At 36.4% G+C, this 19134-nt stretch overlaps 1 protein-coding gene across 2 annotated transcripts in view; it reads left to right on the top strand.

Moving 5' to 3' along the window:
- The window catches only part of galnt14 (UDP-N-acetyl-alpha-D-galactosamine:polypeptide N-acetylgalactosaminyltransferase 14 (GalNAc-T14)), a 108613-nt gene that overhangs the window by 82490 nt on the left and 6989 nt on the right, over positions 1–19134 (top strand). The window contains exons 8-15 of one of the 2 annotated variants that reach the window (XM_088909473.1): positions 3327–3411; positions 6689–6792; positions 7279–7405; positions 10188–10280; positions 11922–12005; positions 13065–13209; positions 14925–15005; positions 17772–17891. In XM_088909473.1, the coding sequence (XP_088765599.1) occupies positions 3327–3411; positions 6689–6792; positions 7279–7405; positions 10188–10280; positions 11922–12005; positions 13065–13209; positions 14925–15005; positions 17772–17891 (839 nt within the window). The remainder of the gene's footprint in view (positions 1–3326; positions 3412–6688; positions 6793–7278; positions 7406–10187; positions 10281–11921; positions 12006–13064; positions 13210–14924; positions 15006–17771; positions 17892–19134) is intronic. The other variant, XM_088909474.1, reaches the window with a different exon arrangement.

Raw genomic sequence — 19134 nt, 5'->3', positions numbered from 1 at the left:
CCTCTTATTTCAACCCCTTGCATTATTCACAGAATAACAGATCTGCTCTCAGTAATGCTATTAGAGTGAAATACTGCCCACCAAACACAATGCCACTATGCAAGTCATTCAGGGTGAATATTACATATTAAATATGAATTTAATAATTTTAGAAATATAAGATAATAAAATTAATACATTTTAATAACTTAATATATAATAATACTATAGACTTAATTTTATATTGCACCTTTGAAAGTAGCTTCTCAAAGCTCTTAAATTTCAATTTCAAGCAAAAGTAAATAAATATCAGGGAATGTTTCAAAACCAAAACTTTCCAAAAATGACTAGACAGTTATTTTTAAATCCTCAATAAACTGAAAATTCACACAGCTCAGTATGTTTTTTTACTAGTAAGAAGTGTGGTACTTAAGCACAAAAATCCTATAACCAGGACATTATAAATAAAGGCTCTTAAGTAATTATGTCTACTTTTAATCACAAATCTATATATTACCTTTACTTACATTTTACATGGAAAAGTGATTCCAATTAAAAGCATTTTCATGAAATCAATAGTTAGATTGGGTTTTGCATCAAACTTTTTACTGGGCTCAGAATGTGTCTTTTCCTAATGGATGATCTTATGTAATATAAACAACTTTAATCTTGAAAATTAAAAATGACATTGAACCCCAAGATTTTACTTGTCTTCTATAAGTAATTCTTCCAGAAACAAAACCCAACCACGAATAAATCTCTAGGTTTAGAAGACACACTAACCCTAACCATAACCTTAAGTACATGCTTGACCCATGGGAAAGGGACATTCATACTTTATTACTTTGAGGACAACACTTTGGAATCCTAACTACCATTTAACATGAATTTTCAGCTGTCCTGAAGTTTTTTTAAAATGTCATCTTGCCATTTTTGGTCACATTCAGACCAAAGTTGTAAATGGTGCTCCTTAGATATAGTGAATGAGGTAATAGCCAGTGTTGAGCTAAGGTTAGTGTTAGCATGTCCCTTCAGGTTTGACTTCACATATCAGTTTATACTGTATATATCGTTTTCACTTTATGAGGCAAAATTGAAGAGAGTTTTGCAGTAAGACTGGAAATTGGATGTTCCTTGAAACTTTTTACTGGGCTCAGAATGAGTCCTTTCCTATTGGATGACATTTTGCATTATAAACAGCTTTAATTTTGAAAATTAAAAATGATATTGAAGCCCAAGATTTCTCTCATCTTGTATTAGTAATACTTCCAGAAACATAACTCAACCGTGAATACACCTCTAGGTTTCAGAGAGAGACACACTAGTCCTAACCCTTGCTGGGGCTTAAATCAATAGCCTCAAGCATGCCATTGGCTTTGATTGATGATTTTGAAGATTTTATTTGTCATTATTAATAATCCTTTCAGAAACATAACCCAACTGTGAATAAAGCTCTAGATTAAAGAGAAACGCTACCCCTAACCCTAGTTTAGGCTTAGCTTTGCACTGAAAATCTGAACTGCAAATCTTGGTGTCAGATTTCAATTTTGATTTTGAAATGAAGACTCTTGGTGACCAACTGTTTACCACTTAATTGCTTTTCTTCTTTGAGATTGGAATTTCTCTTCTGATAAAAAAGACCTTTCCCTTCATCTTTCCTTTGAAGTCTTAGAAACTGATAAATTGCTGTTGGGTTATGTGTGATGGAAGTTTCAAATGCTTTATCATTTTGGAACCGTTTATTTTTTCCATTGAGCCATTTGTCACAACTTATCTAGGATTGCCTGATGAATCTAATAATTAAAGAGGCTAATTCATAGCATTTGGTTTATCTTTGTACCATTTCTCTTTGGCTTAACACAGTAAGCTGTTGCTTATGAGAAAAAAGAATGTTGGTTATTCATTTTCAGATATCTTTAAATAAAAACTTAGAAGTGCTGGTATTGAAGTTTTCTGTTCATGTTCCCAATGTGAATGAGTCTGAATTAAATTACCAGTTTAAAAAGTACCATGTACTGTCTGTAGCCAATGCAGTCTAGCTTGAATGTTGGTTTCCAAATATTGTCCAGGGAGACCACTATTTTTTGCTATATATAATGTTTTGCTTCATTCCAGCTGAGCTCTAAATCACCTGGCTAATCATTGTCTTTAATTAATCTGGTTGCTTGTTTAGATTGCTAGAGTGCTTGCTTCTGTACTCAGTCCACTGTTTCAAAAAACACAACTCCAGGTATATTGTTTCCAACACCTTTAAGCATACAGAGGTTTATGCAGTGCTTCTTTATTGTTCTTATCCTTATTTATAACTCATTATTTCTTAGATGATCAGCTTATGTTGAGCAAATTCAGCTCAGAATTATCAAAAATTATTAAAAATTCCCACAATGAGCAGTTTTGTCCTCCTGTAAAATAACATTTCCGGCAACACATCTGAACAAGTATTTTTTCTGAAACACTTGGTAAAGGGTTGATACAAATTCCAAATCCTGTTTGACCTTTTAAAGGCTAAAATAAAATGCAAAAATTTTCCAAATACTGTGGAAAATTGAAATCAGTAAGTCTGTTATTAAAATCTCAGTTGGAGCAAAACCAAAAGACACCCCAAGGGTCAGGTGGGGGAACCATTGTGCTAAATACTGTATACTGTATACCATGTAGTTTGGGGGAGATTGTTCCCTTATATACTATAGTTTTCCAAGCTTTTATGTTGCATATTTGCAAACATATTTTATGTAGCTTCAATCTTACTTTTAGTGATTTGTTTCTGAATTTCTCCACAAAGACAAAGACACTTGCACTGATAAAATTGAAGTGTTAAGCATCTCTATAGAGGTCCTAGGGCAATTTCTGGAATCGGGTGTACTGTACAGTATATCTGCTTTGATCCCAAAGACCAAAGATAAGCTTTCAACTTTGTCTCTCTGATACAGTACTCACTGAGCCTACTGGGAGGAAACCCTGTGTCTGTCCCAATTTAAGACGTGCATGGACTGTCTAGTTTATTAATCATGTTCCTCAAAATGTAGACTGCATCCCTTTGTGTAATCCATGATATCTCATAATGGAGGATAGCCACGAATGGCAGTTTGCAGAATTAAATTTAATAAATGATGCTTAAATACTTCTAATAAATAGTTAATATTTTATTTTTCAGGTGGCTCCTTAGCTCAGATCACCCCTAAAACATCTTGTTGTAAGCTCTGCCCCATTTGCATACTTTATTTGTAATGTAAAGCACAAAGGACAGTCAAACATGTGACAGATGTTATTAGTAGAGGTTCATTATAATCTCACTATTACACAGATCTGTTAAAACCTCTGTTGTGATTATCTGCTTTCTGCCCCAGGCTTTGACTGGAGTCTGCACTTCAAGTGGGAGCAGTTGTCTGCTGAACAGAAAGCAAAGAGAGCTGACCCCACAGAGCCTATTAAGTAAGTAAGAATAAACACATCTACTAAACAGTGCATGAACAACAAAAATATTGGGCTTCTTATTTGGAATGCATAAGAAAACTCCATAATAAAAAATCCACATCCAAAATGTGACACAGATTGAATTGCGGATGAATCATAGGAAGAATATCTTTGGCAATACAGTATACAGTATACATATACTGTATATGTCTTTATGATATATCTGATAATATTATCTCTATATACCTGATAATATTAATATTGATAATGCAAATTACTCCACTTGAATAGCTTTCAGGAGGTCCAGGAGGTGTTATGAACCCAAGATGAAGGGCATCACGGTCCAGGGGTAGTGGCCAGCAGGCTCTGGAATGGACTTTCAGAGACAGGGCTGGGCATGCCGGTCTGCACCTGGAGCCTGGCAGGTCAGGGCGCACATTATTGCGGCGGTCTACCAGAGGTGCGCCAAGAACTAGGCCGAACAGGGGGTATGCTCTCCAGGGGGTCTACTCCAGAGACTGGGCCAAGAGGTGCAAGACCAGTGCAGAGTCCCAGGGGCGGGGCAAGAGAGGGGACAGGCAGAGAGACTGTCTGAGGCCGAGTCTGAAAGAGCAGGCTGACGGAACAGGACTGGAGTGCAGGCTAGAGTTCAGGCAAGGGCAGGAAGGCCCACCAGGACCAGGAGCTCCAGAACCCCCCAGGCCGACAATTGCAGCCAACGCAGCAGCAGATCTCACCTCCAGGAAACACGCCAAAGGCAACAGAAGTGCCATGCTCACTGCAGGGGAAGATGCAGTGCAATGTGGACACCAGGGAAAAGAAGCACCTCACGCCCATCGCAGGACAAATCTGGTGTGATGTAAGCTCTGGGACAACAGGAATGGGCCGTCATCCATCAAGGAACTCCAGGCCACACGCTGAACGCGGCAGCTGGAGCGGTGAAGGCGAGCACGGCAAAGGACAGGTTCCCCAGGCTGAGTCTGGGCCAGACAGGATACAGACAGGCAACGGGGAATCAAGGCAGGCAGGGACACAGGATAGGACAGGAAACAGGAGGAATTCAAGCTGACAGGGAATGGGAAACAAGCAGGCTGGTAATGCAGTATGCAATGGCTGTCCATAAGTGATGCAATATAGGGATTGCAGAGGAGAATTTAAACAGAGCTTAATTCATCCAAAGAACCTGATGTAGTGCTCCAAGTATCTTAACTCCTCGGAATCTGGTGTAAATCAGGCAGGAGGGAGGTGTCATGGCCTGCGGCCACTACAGCTATAACATGCCCCTCTGCTTCACCACCGACCAGTCATAACATCAGTCACATAGGATCTCTCTCCCTCTGAGTGCTACTTACTCATCCAGACCAGCTGGTCCTCGTTCTGCAGGTTTTCCCAAGTATCAGAAGGCTGTCTTGGCTCAAGGCCACACCGATGGGCCTACTTTGAGCCAAGATGGCGATTTTCTCAATAAACCTCTCCTTGCCTCACTGCCTGCACTTCCTTCACCTGAGTCTGAGCAATTATTAGACTGTCCATAAGCCAGGTTGTAAAGCAAGTTGACTTGTCATTGGTTTGGTTTATGGACTGTCATTTTGAATACATGAGACAAGATGTATTTCTCTGTAAATTACAGGTGAAAAGAAGATTGTTCCAGTATTAGAACTTAGTGTAAAAAAACAGACACTCAACATTGTATATTGTATTCTGAATGTGAGCAGACTGCATTAGTATGTCCAAGTATTTCATCACTCCTAGAGAATGGAGTCAGAGAAATGAAGTACAGCGATAAACAATCAGTTTTTGTACTGATGGATATTTTCTTGAGGATGTCAATAAATAATATAATACTGTGATCATTAATTAAATTATTTATTCTTTTGTTAAGACTAACATTATACTATAAATGCTAAACTTCTCAACCATCAGACACCATACCTATTGCATCAGACCTGAAGAATAACACTTTTACTACTTGTTTACACTTTTTGTACTCGTATTTTAAATGTGGACAGAACTTAGTACTGTGCTTTACATAATAAACTCATGAGTTTTTTCTTCCTTTAGGCATCTTAGAGTTTTCATGCATCAAAATGTACTCTGTGCTGAAAAGGACTACAGTGTTAATATTTAGTAACTTGTTATTTTGCTTCATACAGTGCTTAATCATGAAAACATCCAAACAATAAAATTCTGAGATGTACTCAGTGTGTTCCAGTGCCTGTACATTTTTAATGAAAATGAGTTTAGAACATTTTTGCATGTATTCTTTTCACTAGGCACTTCAGAAGATATGTGACTAATGTGCTTGAGCACAAGTGGATCAGAGGCTAAAGAAAATTTTGTCATGTACAGTAACACATAAATTACATTGAAGTAATAACACCTCATTGATTTGGTGCCTTTATGTTCTAGCAATGTATGATGCCAAAGAATGTGTTACCAGGAATTAATCTGTGTTGTCCATTTGATTTCTGTTAAATTATGGGCTATTAACATACAGTAATACTTGTTTTAATTATGTTAATCTTATTATGGCAGGGTAACAGATATAATATTTCCTTGTTTTTTTAAAACATACTAATTCCCTAATAGTAAGTTCCACACTATGAATTCCCTCACTGATTTCTGAACAGCCACATTTCCTCTATGTTTCATGCTGAATTGAAGAAACAACAATACTCTCCAGTTAAATCCTGTAACCCATAGACAGGCTGGTGTGCGATGTAGGAGAGTAGTTACATGCTCTCAGTTCTGCCTTGTGCACTGTGCTTTTGAGATTCCAGCTTGTGATAACCCTCACCAGGATTTGTGGTTTTTTGATAATGTATTCTTTTTTAAGAAAAAAGAAGCGATACAAAGTGTTTTACATTTAATTTTTTAGCAGTCTATGCTTTCCAAATCGTGGCAAGTCAGCCATGAATAAAGTATCATTAAAGTATCTCTGCTGAGAAAGTATATCACTACACTTAAGTTCTACAATAGGAGAAAATCTTTAATACCTGCCTTTTCAAGAAGATTTGAGTAATACAGGTTGCAGAAATAAGTTGTCAGACAATTGTATATGATGAAGGAAACTAAATTTGAACCCCTGTGTTCATAAGAACACATAAGAACCCACCAGCCATTACAGTGTGATGTAGGAGAAGAAAACACAGATATTGTTTTTAAAGTATGTTAAAAGTGTATGTTAATTTGCGAAAAACGTATTATCAGTACATAAGAAAAGTTACAGACAATAGGAATCCATTCAGCTATATATTATTTGTAGAGTGAGCTCATCTACAGTTGTCTCCTGCAGGACCCCAGTCATTGCTGGTGGACTGTTCATGATTGACAAGAACTGGTTTAATCACCTGGGAAAGTATGATACAGCCATGGACATCTGGGGAGGGGAAAACTTTGGTAAGACCCTCTGTTAAATTAGAGTACAGTGCAGCTGTCATTTTGGACAGGAATGTTAAAGATATTAAAAGTGATGTAAGATCATGAAAATATGTACAGTATGCTGTAAAATTATTGAGTTAACATTTTCAAATCTAATAAAATAGCACGTATTGTGCCTTTACCAAATCAGAAATAAAAGTCACATTATATGAATCTGATGAATGGCAAGGTACTGAAATTAACAAGGTACATGAAATATAAAAGTTGGCAATGGTACCTGCAGGGGCAATATTTGCATTTGTGCATGTGTCCCACACTGACTGTTTTTCTTTCTCGAAAATTATAATTAAGTGGTGCGTACAGAAAAAAGTTCATTCATTAATTTTTTAATTAAAATTAACCTTTCTTGATCTTTGCTCTTTTGAGCACTACCTACAGTGGCATACTGTACATGAATACTGTACTGTACGTGCCAGTCCAATATCCACTGTGCATCTCTTGCAGAGATCTCTTTTCGTGTCTGGATGTGTGGCGGCAGCCTGGAAATTATCCCCTGCAGCCGGGTTGGTCATGTCTTCCGCAAGAAGCATCCATACATCTTCCCTGAAGGCAATGCCAATACGTACATAAAGTAAGGCCATCAGATTTAATACAGAAGCTTTTCTCTCTTATCTAGTATCCCTCTCTGTCTGTTATTACAAGACTAGCAAATGAAAGCTGGTAAAATGAATTCTGTACAACTCTTGCTTTCCATAGCTTTTCTGAAGCATTTCTCAAAATTATGTGGCTGTATTTATTCTTCTGCTGATTGCTGGGAGTAAAATATATACTGTACAAATTGAAAATTATAATTATGTGTTAATAAAATAAATAAATTGAAATTGTAACAACTGTTATTGATGAGAAGGAAAGATGTTGAACATAATTCTGAGAGTTGAAGTTACAGTACATTGTTTTATGTTATCTCAGATGAGCAATGACTCCAACTAAACATTTTATTGATGTACTGTATTTCACCCCAGACCAATTTAATTCAGATCAGCTCAGAAAGCTGAAAGTTGATCTGACATTTAACTCGAGATTTGTAAAAGCATGAAAATACCATAAATGGGGGAAAAGGCAATTTGAAAACCTGCCTAATTTGTGTCACTCATGGAAATACATTCCAAAAATACCATTTGATATAATTCATGGGAAACAGATAGCCTCTTTTACTTTTAACTTTACATACAGCTTGCCATCTTTATCTTTAACCTTTATTATATTGCTGCTGGACAATGGCAGCCTCCAAGATTCTTATCCAAACTTGCGTCTTTGTCTTTTGTCCTCATCCAGGTTACTCCTGAAACCTCACCATTGACTGTGCCATTCTGTTCATTGTGCCAATTGTTGTGAAGTTTTCTTAATGGCTATTTTCTTTTGGGGTCCAGTTCTGAATTTATTTTGTCTACCAATGTTCCACTCCTCATGCTGTCTTTTAGTCTCTGCTTTTACAATAATTTAATTCCCTGTTTGTCTTTGACTCACTCACTTCTTTTTATGTCCTCTTTGTGAGTGTTATATTTCAAGCTTTTTTGAGTAATCTATGGCTTCTGTATGATTTTTGGGTACAATGTCCACATTTCATATACTTCATATATTTCTGAATAGAAGCAGCAGACTTTAGTGGAAATTTTCCTTTTAAGGCTCATAGCACGTTCGAATCTTTATTTTCCAGTAACTCTTCAGCCCATTTCTGTACTTATTTCAAAAGTGTTTTTGGTGATGGTATTAATTGATATGAATATGCAGTATCTGTGTAATGCTTCTTGCTTGATCCCACTTATTTTCATTTCTTTTGGAAGACAGAAACCACACTAAACAACACTTTAGTTTTCTGTAAATGTATTCTTATTCTTCATGTAGCTCTTGAGTTCATGATTGTAGTTCTTCTACAAAATTGAGTGTACAGAACTTAAAATAGATGTTATGCATTTAGTTTAGCAAGGTTTGTGTATGATTAGAATTATCACACAATTTGTAGTTTGGTATTCTGTACACAATAGAAATTGTTTGAAAAAAGTGAATTAACCTCTTAGACTTCAGAAACAATCATGCCCACAGATGAATTTCTGACTAACATCATGGACTATATCTGAATATTGTTTTGCCTATACCTGTATGGAAGTAATCATACAAAAATATTATTTAATTTGTTGCACAATCTAAATGTTTACCATTGTTGTTATTTATGTGCATGTGTAAAATAATTCCATTTTTATAAATAAGCTTTAGAAGGAGATGTTTTACACTCATAATGTAGTAGGCAGAAAAAAGGTACAGTATTTTATAGTGACCTTTTTTTTAAATGCCACACCTATGATGTGATTATAAATCCTCTCAAATTTATGATGAATTTGACATCTATTGGAACATTTTATGTTAACCTTTATCTGTCACTTAACTCCAGTTCTGTTGCATATTTGCAGTTATGTTAGTGCACAGCTGTACAGAAACATAAATTAGGACTGTAATTATTCAGAAAGGTGCAGAAGAGATCTGTCATGTACTTCAAAGGAATTCAAATCAGCAGTGAAGCAGGAAAAAACTTTGTGTTCCTGCCTCAAAGCGTATCAATGGTACATGAAGAAAATTACCCTAATTAGCTTTCGGGGGCTATATGGAAACAGAATGAAAAAGCATTTGAAGAACTTGCTCCAAAATACATTCGACGGGATCTAGCTTTTCCTCAAGGGAATTAGGATAGCAACTGCAAAGGAAACAAATACGCTAATAAACAGTGAAAATATAGCTTGTTATTTGCAGTTTTTGTTTCTAACACTCTTAAAAACATCATAGCCAGGTTAAAATATCTACCCTATTTTTTTTAAATAACCACACATAAACAAGACTAGAAAGAAAGTTTATCTAACCAAGAAAAACATAATTTTTTGTGATTTTTTTACTTTAGTTAATTTGTAGTGCCTTCTTCAAGGAGAAGTCTTTTTCCACAATTCAATTTCCATCTCCACATCTGCAATAGCAAGAGGCTATAGAGTAAGGAATACTGTAGGTTTTTTTACATATTTTTATGTAAAAATATTGTATTCATGTTTTTACCTGAATGGAGTACTTTTTGCCTTTCCAGTTCAACATGCATTCCCTTTCAAGAAAAAAAATCTTATCTTGGTTTTGAGCCAATACCTTCATGTTGTTTAACTTCAACCTTTGTCATTCTTGTAGCTAAAGGATTTGAATTATTGGACTCTATTGCAAAGTTCTCTCAGGTCCGAATAATTGTGAGTCTTCTAAAAATAAAAGAGGACATCAGGCTTCTAATAACATGGTGCTTTGATTTCATGAAAGGGGCAGAAATAGTTATATAGTTTTGGTACAGTATGTATCTAGAGTGCTCTTTTTGCCTCTATTCACAGGAACACGAGGCGGACAGCTGAAGTTTGGATGGATGAATTCAAACTATTTTACTATGCAGCACGACCGGCTGCCCGAGGAAAAACCTATGGAGAGTAAGTTCCTCACAGAACAGCAGAGTCCTCTCTCTTTCACACTGCCTCTGATCTTAACAATTTATTGGAACTTGCGGTTTTAATGTATTCGATGCTAAATGAAAAATACAGCACCTGCTAAACCAGCAGGACTTAAACCCTCAAGGACACGATCATACATGTTAAACTGTCTTAGGTTTTTCACTCAGTTCTTTAATTAGTTCATACTTTAAATTGTACCTTTTCAGAAACTGTTTTAGCATAGCAAATAAAAGGTGAGACACGAGTCTTAAGAGACACTTTAACACACAATAGATAAAGTTGTTTACTGTTTAGTAAAACATGAAAGCTTCTAAGGATCCTTCTGAATACTCAGTTAATTCATTATAGTGATTTCTTCTGAAATTGCTTTGACTTACATCTATTATATACTGTTTTATGTAAAGTAAAGGAATGTATAGGAATATTCTGTATTATGTACAGGAAACCATAGCACTAGCTACAACACACAAAAAATGAAAATCTAAAGTTACAAAAATCACATGTCTTTCGTAAGCAAAGTGCCCTACAGTACATTTCACCATTGGTGTGTTTCATTTTTTATAATCGTATAACAATACTCTGTTTAAGTTTTACTTGAATGAGGCTAAAAAGCACCATTATAGCGCTTTCATGAGCACTACACAACATGCATAATCAATCTGCATAAATTATTTTACAGCCTTTGGTGCACACAACATTACAAACATGTAATAATTCATAACCTATCAAAAGCTGAGAGCAATGCTCGATATAAGGAGCAGTAGGAGAAAATGACTGAGTACAATATTAGGGATTTGAGAGCTGATGAGAAGACTTTACAGAATCAGTAAAAATGGTAATAGTATGTTTATGACATATTTAATTTTCTCTATGTTTTTGCGTGTTGTTTTATCATAGTGTTTAGTAACACAGTATTTGTCTCATAGTACAGTATATCCACAATTATTCACAGCCCTCAAACAACATCAATACAACACATTGTTTTTTTTTATAAAGAATAGTGAAATAAGCCAGAGGACAGAAGTGGAAACTAAGTGGAAGGACAATTAAAACCTGGAACAGGAGAAAAGTCAGCTTAATTAATGAAACAGCTGGACGAGATCCTTGAATCTATTAGCTACTTAGCAAATGGGCTAGATGTGCCAAAATCTCCTTCTGTTTCATGTAACCTTTCCTATGCTCTTGTGTTGCTGTCATGTAGTGTTGATAAAAGAGTTATAACATGGTTTTAAGCCTCATTTAAGTAAAATGTTTCCATGTATCTGTTGCATTGGATTGATTAGATATGCACAGCCAATCAAATTTCAGAAGCTATCACACTACACACTATTCGACAACAAAAATCACTCCTTTTAACTGATTTTTGTAAAGAACTGTATATTTCAGTCATTTCTGTTTTTACCAGAATTTTGGCATCAATATTATATTTGGTTGTTTTAGAAAATGCTATTACTATTTTTAGCTGATGCTTTTATCCAAAGCAACTTACATTTGCAACAGCAATTTGAGTGAAGTACCTTGTTCAAGAGTACCACAGCAGTGTATCCACAGCAGAGGGCCTGAACCTTCAAACTTCCAGTTACGTTTCACTTTACATAATCTTTTGTTTTTCCTTATCAGCATCCAGAGCAGGCAAGAACTCCGGAAAAGACTTAAATGCAAATCTTTCAAATGGTACCTGGACAACGTTTATCCTGAGCTAACGTATGTCCCTGGCTATTTCTGGTTCTACAGTAAATTGTTTTTCATATTAGATTTTAGGTTTTCCTGTCACAAACAGTATGTTTTGCTTACATGTTTGTACATGAGTGAACAGTATTGTTTGTTACATGAGTGTCAGTTATAAGCTACTGTATTTGTATTTGTTTGCAAATCAATACAGACAAGCTTTTCAAACATTATGTTGTTTTCTGAGGCAAATTAGCACTGGGGCCCTGGGTTCAATTCCAGACCTGGGGTACTGTCAGTGCAGTTTGAAAGTTTTCCCCTTGTTAGTGTGGGGTTCCTCAGGGTGCTCTAGTTTCCTCCCACAGTCCAAAGACATACTGGTAGGTTAATTGGCTTCTGAGAAAACTGGCCCTCGTGTGAGTGTGTGGGTGTCTGTGTCTGTGTGTGCCCTGCGATCGACTGGCATCTCATCCATGGTGTATCCCACCTCTGCCTGTTGCTGTCCAGAATAGGCTCCAGCTCCTCTGCAACCCTGTACTGGAAAAAAGGGTTAGAAGGATGTTCATGGCAGAAACTTTAACATTCCCTTTCATACTTAGCTCTTTCGCCAAGATCTGACCCTCTTTCAGTGAAATATCATTCCTCTGTTTAGTTTTCTCTGGTTTGTGCATAGTTCATTGAGACACGTCTCCAAGAAACCTTAAAAATATAACATGATTCATAAATATTCAAAAAGGTATCTCCACTCAAGATTACTCCAAGCCTGCTTGCAGAACTATTTACAGTACATTGTCACTGACGGAGCAAGTGCAGAGGAATAAGTAAGGATAAATTCCACTCTGAAAATGTAAAAGAAGAACAAACATCTGTGATAATCTAATTAATGCAACATAATATGGATGAGGTTTTTTTCAGTTAAGAGTGTTTTATAGTTGGGAAACACCGAGCTTGTAAAAACTGTCTATAAAAAAGACTAGGCAGTGTGCAGTCAAGAAACTGAATTAAGAAATTAAATTAATACCATCCAAGATGGCAAAGGTTTTGCGATCAGAATGTAAAAAAATCACAGCTTTTTTTCGATTGTTCTTTTTCTAGAATCCCAGATGACTCAGACTCAAAGTCTGGCATGATCAGGCAGAGGCAAAACTGCCTTGAGTCTCGCAAGGTGGAAGGCCAGGATTTGCCGGTGCTGGCACTAGGACCCTGCATGGGCAGCAAGGGAGTCCCTGCTCTGAGCCAGGTACGTAAGTATGACTACAGAGATACTGTAGGGCCGATATTCAACACATGAGCTAAAGGGCTAATGGTAGGAAGACACAGGCCATGTTTCACACCAGCTTTGATGCCATTGATAAAAACCGTTGTTTATAGAGATTCCTGTGGGGATCTGCATTAGCTTGTGGGCTGCAAACTTATTTTATGGCAAATAAGTCACGTGCTTATGGCCTAACTGTTTAAGATGGCCCAGTGGAAGATGTGTTAATTGTTTTTCATTTATTGAAATAAAACAGGGTTTTCCTGTTTAACTGAGAATGTTTTAATAGTCTTATATGAAATCAAACTAGAATTGACTTTGCTGGCCCACGTTCCCATTACGACCCAGCAGTAATTTACACACAACTATTTACGAATTGACCTGTCAACTCAAGAAGCTTGCCAAGATGGTTGCCCAAGTTTTGGGTCAATAGCTATCACTGCTAGCAACAGAGAAAATCACAATAGGTATTGGTTAAACTCTCGCACCTCAGTCTACCACTTAGCAGTTTCTTTAGGTAATAGCAAAGTGTAAAAATGAGAAACAAAAATAAAGAAGTGTAATTCGCTAAATTCCTAATGACTACCTAATGACTGAATGCAACCTACTGTATAAAGAACTAGAGTAAATTACATAATTGACTGCAATGTAGAGATTCCATGCTTAATAATAGAAGGAAAAATAATCTTTTTCACTGTTCAACCTTTTAGGGTGCAAATCTCACACTTTTTCTTGTTTATATTCTTTTTTGTGTAAGAAAAAAAATGTTTTTCTTTCTGCTTTTCAAAAGTGAATTAACCTCTGCTTAAACAATGTGTTTATGGTCCAAATTATATATCTCTGTCTTGGCATTTTTTAATTTTACCAGTGATTCAATGAAATATGATCCTCCATACCTGCGTAGAAAGCAGATGATTTTTCACTGTCACTGCCACTATCAAGTACAGACATGCCTCAGTGAGATACAGTTCAGCATTGCTTGTAAAGATCCGAGGACAAGCACATTTTGTCACCTAACTCCCATTTCAGAGTCTGACATTACTCATCTTTGTATTTGTAGTTTCACAGTTTAGTGCAGGCATTGAAAGGTAGGAAGATACCTTTTCCATACATACAGTGTCATTTTCCATTTTGGTTTGTTTAACAATTTATTGATAGTAAATCTTGTACTTTTAACACCTACCTCATAAATCCAAATGCAGTTAATGAATTGTAGTTTACATAAGTGCATTTTATAAGAACCTGGAGAAGATTTCATGTAAAAGATTATTTAAAATTCCGGGCAGAGGGCATATCCACTAACATTCTCATTTTAATCCACTAATTTTAAATTGGCCATCATCAATCTTAAAATATGTGAGCAGCATGTCCCTACTTGCAAAATGTAAAACACAACTTTTCAAGTTTTCTGAAAGGCACATACATTTTGCCATTTGAGCAGAACTGTTTTGGGCTTTAACCAGAACCATGAAATAAGAATTTGTTTCCATAACAACTTGTTTGAAGAAATTTAAATATGGAAATATGCATGGGAGAGGAAAACAGGTCTAAACAAAACTAGGATTTCATATGCTATGCTGTCATTCTTAACAAACATATGTAAACCATCTTTGCATGCTTATCCCTCTGACCCTACGCCTCACTGTTCGACTGCAATACTGTATCTCACTAATAAAGATTTTCCATCCACGTTATTGAAGCTGATACCCTGGCTTCCTGCAAGAAATAGACGGATTAGGTCCCTGAACAGTCACCTACAAGCAACTATTTCAGCAGGATGGGTTAGATTGCCTATCCTCCTCTTTTATTATTTTTCTTGCATTCTTATCACAATGTGAAGGATGATCACAAGTGGGAATAATTCCTGTTTTGGGCTGCTGTAACACAAAGCCATAAACAAACATACTCTTGGGTCAAACTGGATCCCTTTGGTCAACTTTAGATCGGTTGTGCATGAAGATGTTGCAAATGTCAATCAGACTGGAATTTTAATTTCACAATTACAATATTTTTCAGCCATCCATTTTCTATCTACTTCCTTTAGTCCAGGGTCATTGGGGATTTGCCTATTCCAGGAGAGCAGCAGGCACAAGGTGGGGTACACCCTGGGCAGGACTCCAGTCCATCGCAGTGCATACAGACACAAACACAGACGCACACACTCACACAAGGGTCAGTTTTCACTGTAGCCAATTAACCTATCAGTATTTTTTTTTTGACTGTGGATGGAAACCGGAGGAAACCCATGCAAACACAAGGAGAACATCCAGACTCCATGCAGATAGCACTCCAGGTCCAGTATTTATCCCAGGATCCCAGCTCTGTGAGGCAGAAATGCTAACCACTGTGCTATTAATTTTTATGTTTTTTTACAGTAGCAAGATTACTGTTCTGAAAACATCAGTTATTTTTGGTTAGAAATGCAAAGCTACAAGACTGAGCCAAACATCTCAATCCACCGTGTGGGCTGATGTCCCTCAGGCCTAAACTGTGAAACTGGGAAATATTTTTGAGGAGGGATCAGACCCTGACTACTATACCAGCACATCCCTGGAGTTCATTTTGAATTTCTTCTTTTCTAAGACAATGAGTTGTTTGTGTTTATATTATATTCAGGGTTTTTCTTTTGCAAAAATCTAATAGACAGCACTGCTGTAGCATGTAGACTTACAGTAGCAGAGAATAAACCACACTGCAGCACATCACTCAAAAGTAACCTTGTGTCAGGGAAACATCTGTCTCATATTAGGGACATAATTATTTTTCCTGTTGCCCAAAAGCATTTAAAAAAAGTATAAATGTGCCAATGTAAAGTTGTTGACTTCATTGACCTATATAATGCCACACTACCCCAGCCAAGTTTTGTTTATTTTTTGCAAGAGTATACAGTTTAAATATTTGACAAGGATTCCACTTACAACCTAATATACGTTTTTACATCTGCCTGCATATGTTCAAATGCAAAGCAAACAAAATAATACCATTAAAAAGTAAATAAACTTTAACAAGACTTGGGGATACACATTGCTATAAAGGCTAAATTTTTATTAGTAGTAATTAATATTATTAGTTTTTTAGTTCTTTCTTTTATATGTTTGAGTAGTCGTTGTTAAATTAACAATCATGTAAGTAATGCAAATTGTTCACTTGATGCTTGATTTGTATGCCATTTGGATTTATGCAGATGGACTCCAACCAAATGACATTTCCTGACGTATCTGAGCATACTTAACATTACTGTCTGAGAGCAAAAAGGCCATAGACACATTTAAAAACAAAGCGTTGTTAACAGCATGCCTCATTTCCTCATGAGAAAATGGCTTTTGAGAATGACTGCAAGGGGAAAAAGTCATCATTGCTTGGCTGTCTAACTCTTTTGATTCTTAAAAATATATTATCATTATTCTGAAAATATTAATTAGATGCAGAGAGTGGAGTATCAAATAAAAATGCCCCACCAACAGTGCCTTAATTAAACTTGTCCTCATTGTTTTCCCTGTAGCACTGTGCTCCTCTGCATAGGCCGTGGAGAACTAATGTGAACTGCAGTGTGATATGCAGAAGGCACATTCATAGATTTGCACAGACAGTACAAGTGCCATTATAAATGTATATGTGTCTTCATTGTTTACAATGATTGATGGGGTTGGTATCTTGTTTGTATGAGGGGTTTGCTAGACCGGCAGTCTCAGACTCAGTTTATAGAGTTTTGACTCAATCTAGATTTTAGAAAAGAATGTAAGGCAAATCTAGGGCAAGGTGTACTAGATGTACAAGAAATTCACCTGTTTAAAGAATCATAGAAAAGAATCAAAGTTGACATGATTTTGCAGATACGTGCTTGATTAGTAATTGATTATTGAAATTACATACAGTGAATTGTCCCAGGTTAATTAAAGAATATTTTATTCTTGAGAATAGCTCCTTTTTACCCATCTGATGAAGAAATAAAATAAATAAATTAAAGAAATAAAGAATTTTACTCCTAATCAGAAAAAAAATGTTTGTTTTTTCGTGCTTTGCCCTTCATCAGTTATATTAAATTGAGCTTTTGGTGAGACAGACATTGCATCATAAAATTTTTGTTTTTGCTCAACACCACACAGACTGGAGTAGTCTGGAGGTTGTACATCCCCTACTGCTAGTCTTATTATTTGGAATACTGAAATAAATTTCACAGAATACTTGCTAAAGTGTCACAACAGATATGTAAAGTAGTACTTTGGCTCTTCTCATTGGTACATTTTCATTTAATACGTAGGATGGAAATTTTATTTTGTGACTAAACTTTATAGTACATCTAGCCCAAAATGTGGGAATTAAATTGCCAGAATATATATATATATATTAAAGTTTTGTTTCAGAAAGATAAACTATTGCTTAGGCTGTAATGCATAATTGAATTACTTGGGGGTCAAGATACAGGTTCTACTGTAAGCCTTAGGCATTGTTTTTGAGTGGCATGTTGGAACGATTGCAGTGTGAGAAGACTAGAGTGTTTGAATGTGACAAATTGAGGTGTCCTTGTGTTTTATTTTGTTTCCTAGGAATGGACATACACGCACAGCCAGCAGATTCGCCAGCAGCAGCACTGCCTGTCTCTCTCCACCAACTTCCCGGCTTCGCAGATTTTGCTCCTGCCTTGCAATGCAGGAGATGGTAAGCAGGTGAGTGCTTCATGGTACAGGCTAACACAGCCAACACCCAGTCTGCACTGACTGACTGGAGCTTGAAAGCTGTAATGGCACTTTTGACAACCCATAAATCAACTTTCAATTACGGCCTCGGATAGCTCTGGATACCAGTCCCCAGGCAGAATTCCCAAGGGCTTATTGCTCTTCGGCTTTGACTCTGCAGATAGCTGCCAATTTATTTTTAGAAAAAAACTATTTTTTGTTGATCTCTCTGTGCTGTGATAAAGAATACAAAAGCCTATGGTGTTCACTATCCCGATTTGTCCATTTGTTCCTCTTTGTTTAGAATTTCCGCACCCAATAAGTTACTTTGTTTGTCTGAGTTTGTTTTTTAACATTTGCAATGTGATTCCAGTTAAAAGTTTAGTCTAGAAAGTTCTCAGACAGCTTGGTATGATTTAGAAATATATCTGCGTAGCAGATTTCTATTTCTGTATATTTTTTAAAAAACATATTTAACAGCTGTAAATAATGTGTATTAAAAATAAATATCTGATAAAGAGATTCTGTGTTCTGTAACCCAGAATACTTTTTCTTTCTCGCTTACTCCTAGATTCAATACTCCTGAAATGGCTAAGATAGTTGTTCTGCTGCAGCATTCAGCAGGGCACTAAGGGCACCTTGCAATAAATGCTGAAAATCTGAATTAAGTAAACTGATCCCTGAAAATTAACCCAATGTGCTTTCAAGGTCTAGCACTGCAAGACCTAAGTGAGTGGATGGGCATGAAAACAAAGATTATGTGATGATTGCTCTTCCAGAGGCCACAACAAGCCCCATGTGTTTAAATGTGTTTATTTTCAAATTTCTGTCTTACACTGATTGACATTTTCTTTTAAAAGGAAAGTGGAAATGTGGCCATGATTGCTCACTTGTGTGCTCTGTGCTGTGTTTCTACCCAGCTGATCTAGCATCAGCTTTGTCTTCTTTGGGGAGGAATGTACAGTAGGTAGGATTTGTAGAAATGCAGAGGTACTCTACTAAGATGTAAAGATAAGGATTAATTGATGTTATTATTCTGTCTCTCAATTCAACAGCTAAAGTGTACACCTTATACACTCAAGTTTAAATTGCTTTTTGATACCCATTATGTCTGCGTCAGCATGCGTAGGCTGCAAAGGAATTCCATGCTGAAAAGAGAAGAAAAAAGAAACACAATGTTTCAGCTGTGGAGCCTTCTTCAGGTGTATCCATAGCCGAAAGGTTGTTTTGCTTT

Source organism: Atractosteus spatula, chromosome 2, assembly GCF_055471065.1.
Source record: "Atractosteus spatula isolate fAtrSpa1 chromosome 2, fAtrSpa1.hap1, whole genome shotgun sequence".
Classification (NCBI taxonomy): domain Eukaryota; kingdom Metazoa; phylum Chordata; class Actinopteri; order Semionotiformes; family Lepisosteidae; genus Atractosteus; species Atractosteus spatula.
The sequence above is the reverse complement of the archived record's forward strand: the minus strand, read 5'-3'. Positions and strand labels throughout refer to the sequence as shown.